At 31.7% G+C, this 8,956-nt stretch overlaps 1 protein-coding gene across 1 annotated transcript in view; it reads right to left on the reverse strand.

Annotated features, from left to right (window-relative positions):
• The window catches only part of LOC108752679, an 8,553-nt gene extending 4,152 nt beyond the window's left edge, over positions 1-4,401 (reverse strand). The window contains exons 1-4 of the mRNA XM_018493705.1: positions 4,275-4,401; positions 1,268-1,568; positions 880-1,054; positions 61-817 (exon numbers count right to left, since the gene is read on the reverse strand). Coding sequence (XP_018349207.1) covers positions 61-817; positions 880-1,054; positions 1,268-1,568; positions 4,275-4,401 — 1,360 coding nt within the window. The remainder of the gene's footprint in view (positions 1-60; positions 818-879; positions 1,055-1,267; positions 1,569-4,274) is intronic.
• Between the last annotated feature and the right edge of the window lie 4,555 nt (positions 4,402-8,956).

The following is an 8,956-nucleotide window of genomic DNA, read 5'->3' on the forward strand; positions in this document are numbered from 1 at the left end:
GAGAATGTTTGTAATGACAATTTTACGAAATCCTTTCTGATGAGATCGTTATTTACTTACGTTCACTTTGAACAATTACCGGTGCACCGAGTTCCAGAGCGACTTCTTGGGGTGAAAGAAGCGCCATATCTTTTGCAGCCTTTTCAGCGGGAACAGGCTTATCATCGAGATGAACTGAATAGATCAATCTCATCGCACCTTCGAAAACGCTCGCATTCTTCTCAAACTTGTGCATTCTGACCTTTACTACTCCCGGAATCGAACCGTCCGCTAAACGGAATCTCGAACGTACGCTTGTATTCGCATCTTCGTTATCATTAGATCGACTTTTGGAGATGCTTTCAGTATTCAGTTTTGAATCAGATGAAGGAATTGGCATGGATTGTGGCGGGAATTGCTTACTAGAATCGTCAATTGTATCGGGGACAAGATGTGTTGGATCGACAGTTATAGATTCATCGTTTTGTGTAGAAAAGGATTTTGTTTCCTCTTTCAACGTTTTTATGATCTTCTTCAAAGCGAAATCGTCTTTTGTTGATTTATCGTAATCGTTTGTTGCGTCGATGTCAAATACTTGCAACAACATCTTTTTTGGCCTAGGAATTTCGATCATTCTCATGGACTTGACTTGCGAAACATTCGAAAAATATTTCTCGTCAACTAAGTTTCCAACGCTCGTTTCAGTTCTTGCGTGAGTCGTAGAACTTTCACTGGTACCAACTGTTAATTCGAACGATTGAATTTCAGTTGTATTTGCGGAAATTTTTTCTTGCGGAACTTTTACTTGAGATGAAGTTTCAAAATGTTTTTGTATGTTCTGTGAATATTATAAAAGAATAAGGATGAAGAAAGGAATTAACATCTAATCGTACATTATACCTTTCGGTTAATAAAATCACGTAATAATGCGTCTCTTCGTGATCGTGGATCCATCGGCAATCCAAGATGCCATTGCTGCTGTCTGGAAAACGCGGTTCGATACAAGCGAGCCAATCGAAGCTCAACTTTGGGCGGTACATCTTCGCCTGGTCGAAGAACTGTTACCAGCCAGTACCTGTCAACACAAATTTATCTTTCTTTGTTTTACTTCTCAATATCGCAAAGCAATATTTATATAGTGAGTATTTATAGCGATATGCTAAATTAATATATTGTAACAAACACATATAATTATCATATTTATTCAATTCATCAAATCTTTTTGTCATTTGTTAAGATTTTTTATTTTTCAATTAAAAAAAATATTATTCTCAAATCATTAATCTACCTTTGACCAGGATCATCTCCGATAAGAATTCCGATGCTCTGATCATCGTCCAACCTAGGTGTCGGTTCTATGCACGTGACGCATTCTGGATTGTAAGTATCGGGACGATGGGACGATATGGGGTCTTTCTCATCGGTCGGGGTATAAACTGTGACAGTGTGAACGATTGTTCTTGTCTCGTAATATGTTAAACCTTGACTGGGATCCACCCATGGCGGCGCGTCTTCCAGACCAGTCCAAAAGAAATCCTGAAGATGCACCCGCCGTCCCGGCAGATGTTCGATTACGATAACCTCGTCTTCTGTAGCGAAAGTTCATCTTCATTAGCGAAAGTTGATATATTGTTTGCTTTTGATTTTGTCGCGCGTATAACATTTGAAAAATAAATATACGAATGTACATACAATATAATGAAATATTTATTATGAAAAATTACTTCGCCTGTCGCCTTTATGTTTTAAATATCATTATCTATATCTTCAATGAAATGTATATTATAGCTATTGTGTACTTATATTAATAATCTTAATCGGCATTGTAGGCATTTAATTTATTTATTTAATTTCTAATTCGTATTGATTGTGTTCTCGCATATACGGTCTAAAAGTGAGACTTTTATTAATAATCTTAAATTATTGCCGCAGTCTTGCCTTACATAAAGTATACATAATTTTTATTTTTATAATTACGATAAATACTAATAATTTTTATGATTGATAAAACTGTAAAAGAACCTTATAATTTATTGATAAAAACTCATATTCTTCGAGAATAAGAAGGGCAAGGAAACACGGATGTTTGTACACGGAAGCTTTTCCAGGAGATACTTTGTCGATGGGGCCAATGACCGGCCATCATGCGACTTATCGGCGATGTCACGACACCGCTGAGGATGAGCCGATCATAATAAATGCGACAATAAAGACGAAGGACGAAATTGAGCTTCCTTATCACGCGATCACGTGATTGAAGATCATAAAAGTTGTACAATCCATTCACATGCGTGAGTAAAACTGTTTTCTTTCGAATTACGGATTAAAAATATTATTTCTGTTGTCGTTTATTATGTCATTCTAAGAATTCCGGGGAGTAATGTACTCTTGAGCTGAAAGTTTCTTATTTATTGTATTTCACATTAATAGTTGAAAACTGTACTGAGAGAAAAGTTTTTGATATTTATGATTTATATTTACAGTATTATGTTAATCATAAAATATGATTGTAATATAAAAATAATTATAAATAATTATAAATTCTATTTAAATTATAGTAATTGTACTTTTATAGTAATAATAATATGTATATATAATTCTACTATAATTCATAGTCGTATCGGTGATAACTATATTTGTTGATAGAACGTTAAGTTACGTTGAATTAAACGTATAATTATTAATTATTATTATTAATATTATAGCAGTAAGTAGCCGTAATCATAGTCGTAAATATTAAAAAACTTTTTATGACTATGATAAGTAAAAGTAATTTAACATGAGTTCAAAGCGAAATTGATATATTGGACAGTTTCAGATGTTGCAATTGGTCATCGCTCGAATTATCGATCAATTATGACACTATGTGGAACGCGTCCATGATCTATTCTGCTTGCGGAATTTTTTTCACGTTGTTACGACGACCTGATTTCACGCTTCGTTTGACTTTCCGGTGCGGAAATATTGTTAAAGTTCCATGTATCATTTGCAGTTTCGCAACTTATTTATCTATGAGCGAGCGATTTATCCCTGTCTTCAAATTCATCTAGTTATCAATGATTGAGAGACTGCAATGGTTTTGTATGTTGTAAATATAGTATACGCTGCATTAACATAAATGCCTTTTCCTATTAGTGAACTTTATTCAATCATTCCATGTATACGCAGAGTTCACAGTCACGCGGCATACCTCAGATATTTTTAGTACGTGATGGTAGTGTTAAATCAATAGAAAACGGAGTTCCTATGGTGAGAATGAGTCGAATTGATCGCTATTAACCCCCGTATGCCGCACTGCTCATTCCATTACATTCTCGTTGATATTCTCGTAAATTTACGAATAGTGAAGTGACATTTCTAAGACATATACATGATATCAAGTAATCAGTAATAAATATTACTTCTGACACAACTTGTTTTAAGAACAATCTGTTTTTATGGTATACTATAATACTATTTTGTTAATATTACAAAAATATCACTAACAATAAATTATGACACAACTTATTGTACATAAATATCCTACCGCAATAAAAGATCGCTAAATAGAATAGAATGATAGCATCGTACTCGCGTACGTATATATAAGCACGCTGATAATAATATCGATTATCTAGCGCATACACCTGCATGAGAGCGCTGAATTACTTAAGTTGTCTCTTAGACTGGTGTCTAGTCGGCAACCAGTTCAATTTCGAATAACGCGAGTTGGTAGCCCATTGATAAGAAGGTCATGGAAGAATGCACCCTGCGCGGAAATGAGATCACGGAGCGCGCAGCACATCGGTTGTGTTTTCACGTGCACGTGTATCAAACGATGTGAAAGAAAGGTTCCGAATCGATCGAGCACGTGGAGAACCACTTACATGCGACACATGGCTGATTCACACACGCCTACCTGTACGCGCGTAAAATTTACCGCGTGATACTATGAGGTAAAAATATATAACTTATTCGTGTGGGGGATTCGTATTTATATAATAATTTCAATATAAAGATATAAGAGCAACAGTGAAAGAATTAAAATGCGAAGTGGAGCGATTTCTTTAATGAGATAATCTTCTCGCATTAAACTAAAAAGGGTAGTAGCGTTCTGAACAAATAATCGATAAGTGGAAATAAATACAAAAAGGTTCGAATCAAACTAGAATCGAGCGCAATACGAAAGCTAATCTAATTACAAAAGTAACACTCGAAGAAGCAAAACGACATGTTTTCATATCTTTATGTGTGTATCACTATTTTTTGTATAGATTCGTCCATAGTGAACTACTTTAAAAATACATCGCACTAACCGGCCCCAGGTGGCATGGACGCGAGCACTCTCGTGATATTGGAGTTTTGCAGTAAGAAGATTGCAATCTGCACGACGGTACCGAAAGACGCAGATAGCGCTCCACGCAGTATACTGCATAGTAGCATCGCGTTAAGCGATCCCCGCTATACTGATTTGACGATACTACGGGGTGGTCATGGATGAGTGACAGTGTTAGAGCAGAGTAGAGCCTGCGCAGAGGTTGCGTGAATGAAAGAACTGATATGTAACGCGACAGGTAGATAGAATTAAAGAAAAAAAATAGTCATTGCTAATTAAGATATATTATTTTACTAATCTTTTCTTTCTTTTCTGTTTGCACTTGTCGTTTTTATATGTAACTAATGTATTTCCCGCAAAGTTGTGAATTTATCAACCATTTACCTCAATCCAATTTGACTGTAATCCTTTTTACCTGCTGTCGCTATGTACATTCATGTGTACGATTACTTTATGTGTCTCGTCTAAAAAGTTTCCTTTTTGATATAATCGATAAATCAAAATTAAATCTTGACTAAGATTATTTTTGTTATTTTGAATAATAAAATGTTAATGCTTGTAATAAAATATTTTAAAATAAAGTAAACATAAAATTAAATTGATTTAAAAAGGTTTTTTGTTGATATTTTAATTTTTGATCATTTTTGGAAACGTGAGATAATTATTGCTATAACATTTATTTTTAGTGCACGAAATTTATCGTTTTTAACAATAATATAGTCTTCAATATATATTATTTTTATATAAGAAAAGGCTCAAATAATTTATAAAATTGCAATAATGAAGATAGGAATACGAGTTAAACAAAGGCTTGATGCTGTGCGATTATTAAAAAGCAAAAAAAGTTTATTAGCACATACGTTTTGACCTCGATTGGATCATTTTCAATGTTAAAATAATAAAATTTAAACGGAATTAATCATTCTAATAAAACAATTCCATAGTTACATATGATATACATTCCAGATACATTGAATCGCTTTGTAATTGTTAATCAAATTCAACGGAATTAACTAATCTTTAGTAATAATAATAAAATATAAAGACATATAATATAATTATAAGAACAAAAAAATTATAAAATCTATTCACAAATTCTAATTCTAATAGAAACTCTTAGTCTTAATAATTTACGAAACTTCTTAAGTAAATTATAAGATATAAAAGCCAAAATGTATTTTAATAAATGTGAAAGAATTCGGTATGTAACGTATTATCTCGCCCGCGTGTATTAATATTATAAGAAAAGCCTTAAATAAATTGTAAAATTACAATAATCAAGATAGATACTAATAAATAGTTTGTTTTTTAATAACATATCAAAACTTGCTTGATTTGTAGCCCCATCTTCATTATTGTAATTTTACATATTATTTTATTAATTATTTGCCAATTTGTTGTTTTCGACTTTTAGACATTAGACATTACTGATATTTTTTATTCTTTTCATTTTTTATTTCTTAATCACAGCTGCAACTTTGTAACTTATTGCTTAGCAATATAATGTGATTATTTTTGATATAAGAGAGTTCTTTTACAACTATATAAATTTTTACTTTTATTTTAAACTTTATTATTTTATCGTAATTTATGTATTTCTCTTACCTTAATCTTTATCCTAAAGTTTTCGTTTTCACACTATTAATAATGCTTTTCCGTTCTCTCATATAATAGACACTTATTACATAATATTACAGTTTAATGACTCCACTATTTCCTGTACTCTGTTTTTTTTGTACTCCACGCGGATTTCAATCACGATTCAATTATTACTGACATTCATTTGATACCAATAATGGCTCTCATTTGAAATGATTCAGAATAATGATACAATCTGAGATAGCTTAGAAGCTATTGATACGCAAAGTAGGATACTCGTATTTTATTCATTAATAGCTCGGCACACATATCAATTTCACAGCGAAACTCTCTAGACACACTAACCAAGTGAATAGCATTACCTTTTAATCTCAACTTTCACAGAGAAATAAAGATTATTAATAATTACTACAGTATATACCGATTTCAGGAATATTTTCATGATTAAGTAATTTACATAACGCAAATGAATGTATAAGTTTAATTAAATACGATAAAATTGATGTGAAGGCATACGTAACAAGTGTACATTTACTTTCAATGATCTAAAATAATAACTAGCATTACTGTAAGAGTAGTTTTAAAGTAATACTCTATAGTAACACAACATTAAATTAAAATTACATTGCGTAGGCTTCCATAACATTGCTGCACAGTGCTGCAATCTATTACCGAACTGTCGAAGTTACATAGCTTCACACTTTTTGAGCTTGACATGATCCCAGCAAACGAGAATAGATTATAAAATGAATTGAAATTTTTTTCTATCCGAATGCGTATTTATACAGCAAATACTTTTTTTTTGGATTTATTGAATTCAATTGGATTCAATTAGATTCAATTGGATGCAATTAGATTGAAAAACTACATTTTCTATTCAAAATTTTGAATTGAACAGTATTCACAATGCATAGAAAAAGCTAATATTATTTTTATAGTAGATTGGAAGGCATAAAGATATGCTCCATGCAATTCCTATAAATGAATAAAAATGCATTCAGGAAAAGCATTCATCTTAACATTCGTGAATCAATATTTCTGAAAATCTGAATCTACAAATATTTATGAAGTTATAATTTAATAAATATTTATGAGAGAGAGAGAGAGAGAGAGAGAGAGAGAGAAAGAGAGAGAGAAATTATATAATTCAATAAAATTTATATTATTTTTAGCGTCATGCGTTATCTTTCTGACATAAAGGAAAATTATTTTTATAGTTGTATACATTTCTTTTTTCAGGAATAATGCAACTTCTCTTATAGTATCATTTATAAATATAACTTTTAACTTTTTATTTTCTTCTTTATTACGAAACATTGATTACTGTCGCATCTTATTATAGACTTCGGAAGCAAACTTCGGAAGTACATTTACGCATACAGTTATTTTTATTAAGGATTACCGTGTGTAAGAGAAAGTGAAAATCAGGAACTATCAAGGTACACTAACAGGAGTAATGCAAATTAAATCGCATGACCTCATGCGATCAGCGAAATGTCAGGGCTGCGGGTGAGTCTTGCTCACTTCTTACAGATCTTTCTTAAGTTAGCTCAAATCGATGGCGAACCAGACGTACTTTAGGCTGGATTTCACATGAACGTATATTGTTGATACAGAAATTTATATTCCATAAATTTACAATTGTTTATATTCTAACATTGCTCATTTCTTTAATGTAAGCTGCTTTCATATATTTTATTGAAAAATATTATCTTAAATATATACAAACATTATTCTTTCCTTAATTTTTCTATATCGTGCTATTATATTTTGTTTTGTTATTGATGTCTTTCTTGCATATTTTATTCCCTTTCTTTGTTTTATCCTCGAAACGACTCATGGACGCCTGCTCAATCATGCGATTTATATTACGTCATACACGTACATCGTGATTTTCTACATCTTTTTTACAGTACAGTAATAAAAAAGATTTTTAATTTTATCGAACAAATTATTAAAGTTTAATTCAAGCTTGGCTAACAATACTTGCATCATAAAGTTCAAAAATTGAGTTCCACTCTGCACGCAAATGACAGTAAAACGACATCAACATCGGTATGAGTAATTTTATTGTTCAGCAGTGGTATATTATTTCCACCGTTCCCACAAGTAGCTTGATCTTTTAAAAACATATACTACAACAGTAAATTTATCTCATCGTTCCTCTTTTATTTTAAACAAAGGGAACTATGATTTATTTTTGCATAAGCAACAAATTCCGAAATAGAAAACATCGTCCTCATTTAAACATATTCATTTAAACATATTCAAAAAAATTTTTTAATTTTTAACTTTAATAAGTTTCAATATTGAAACTTTTTAATTTCAAAAAGGGCATTATGTTTCACAATTTGCCAGCAGCTGCTTCGCATAAGCTTCGTGCGAGTTCCATTATCGACCGTGTGCACTTTCTCAATATATTTTATTTGAACGTCATCACACTTCACTCAAAGTCCCTTCCGGTTTTGCGTATCTTTGCCCGCGATTAGGCACCTAAACACCTTACATATGTTAAGTTATGTAAATACGTTTCCATGAGCGTTTCAGAGCGCGGCAATCGCTACAAGCCGTTACTTTGATTAGATTGAACTTCCCTCTGTGATGCATACGCCGCTATAAAATGGCAGGCTTCCTGTCTCAAGAGAATAAACCCCGTTTTATGATAATTTATTATTTTCTACAAACATTCTCAAATAAATTCTTCATCATTTGTCACTTTCTTAAGATTCTTTTAATTTCTTCGATTATGATGATCGCTTCAATAGGATAAATGCTGATACTTATGTAAATCTTTTAATAATATTAATAACATATATTCTGCCTTTATAATTCGAAGAGATTGTAAAAGTACTTAGAAAGTATTCTATATAAATATAATTATTAAAAAAGGAAATAGATAGGTATAGAGTTTACGTATTTATAAATTATATATTGTATAATTCGAGTTGAAAAGAAAATACCGCGCGCGATCAAATGATGAGGCAATATTTACACCAGATGATCCAAGCAAATATTTTTTAAATCGCTGGATCAACCATGAATATCGTATGACTCATTGATCGA

This window comes from Trachymyrmex septentrionalis, unplaced genomic scaffold, assembly GCF_001594115.1.
Source record: "Trachymyrmex septentrionalis isolate Tsep2-gDNA-1 unplaced genomic scaffold, Tsep1.0 scaffold60, whole genome shotgun sequence".
NCBI lineage: Eukaryota > Metazoa > Arthropoda > Insecta > Hymenoptera > Formicidae > Trachymyrmex > Trachymyrmex septentrionalis.